General features: G+C 38.6%; 1 protein-coding gene across 1 annotated transcript in view; it reads left to right on the plus strand.

Moving 5' to 3' along the window:
- The window catches only part of LOC103599276 (olfactory receptor 13C4-like), a 1,632-nt gene extending 1,482 nt beyond the window's left edge, over positions 1-150 (plus strand). The window contains 1 exon segment of the mRNA XM_008583392.1: positions 16-150. Within this exon segment, the coding sequence (XP_008581614.1) occupies positions 16-150 (135 nt within the window).
- Positions 151-1,237: the final 1,087 nt, after the last annotated feature.

Consider the following 1,237-nt stretch of genomic DNA (forward strand, 5'->3'; position numbering starts at 1 on the left):
AAAGACAATTTGCAGGCCACAGAAGGGCTTGTTTCCATGTTTTATGGAGTAGTGACCCCTATGCTAAATCCTATAATCTATAGCTTGAGAAATAAAGATGTAAAAGCTGCTGTGAGATATCTGCTGAGTAGGAAAGCTGTTACCCAATAAGACCAAAGAGAAATGTGGATCTTTTGCATATGATTAGCTCGATTTTGCCATCCCACAATGTATACGTGTATCATAACATCATGCTGTACACCATAAATATGTATAATTTTTATTTGTCATTTAAAATAAATAAAAAAGAAGAGTAAAAGTGGCATTGCTGGGTAATCATTGAGGACCTTGTTTGGGGAAAGCAAAGTTATGGAGAGATATTGATACTCTTTGCCTTGACTAGTCTTGCTCAACTAGAATCACTGAGAACACTAGTAGTCTTTAATAAACTCAGATTCTAACAGGTCTGATCCATGTCTCACAAAGATAATGAATTCCCTTAGAATTTTATCCCTGATGAAATCTGAAATGAGTGCACAGGGTGTATTTGTGGCAACACACTGGAGAATATCACACATAAGCTTTGAAAACAGACAACAGGAATATAAATTCTGCTTTATCACAAACTACTTGGGCAGGTTCATTTATCTCTTCCAAACAGTAGTTTTCCAGTTTTCAAAAAGGGAGTAGATATGTCTTGCTCTCAGTGTCACTGTAAAGATTTAGCAAATTGCTCGAGTTCATCGTCATTCCCTTTGTAGAGGATGTTGACTCAGAATTTAGGAATTGAAGTAAAGACTCCAAAGTGAAGATAAGGGACACAAGCTAGCACCACTTATTTTTCTAAGCCACCAGTTTTTAGGGTCAGGCATGTCTCCTGAATTAATATTGTTAAGTCTTCCTATGCATATCAATCACCATGCCTTCGTGCCCCTTCTCCCACATACCTATATAAAGAAAACATCATCTGTGTTTCCTCTGGAAGACTGGAAACGCTGTTTGTTCTACTCCAAGTCAAGTGAGGGGGTGCTGCAAAAGAGCCTCTTGAGGTTTTAGGTGCCTGAAAAAACAAATAAACTGACCTCTGGCTTGATGAATGGAGACATCCTGAGCTGTCTCTCTCTAGGTTGTAGACTAGCAGAGGAGCTAGGCTAGAAGACGGCTGGAGGATGAGGATCTTAGGGCTGAAAATAACCAGAAATTCTTGTTTGCTCTAGAAGTTTTTCAGACTCTCAAAAAGGCTGAAATTAATGACAGG

The sequence above is a fragment of the Galeopterus variegatus genome, unplaced genomic scaffold (genome assembly GCF_000696425.1).
Source record: "Galeopterus variegatus unplaced genomic scaffold, G_variegatus-3.0.2 Scaffold2900, whole genome shotgun sequence".
Taxonomy (NCBI): domain Eukaryota; kingdom Metazoa; phylum Chordata; class Mammalia; order Dermoptera; family Cynocephalidae; genus Galeopterus; species Galeopterus variegatus.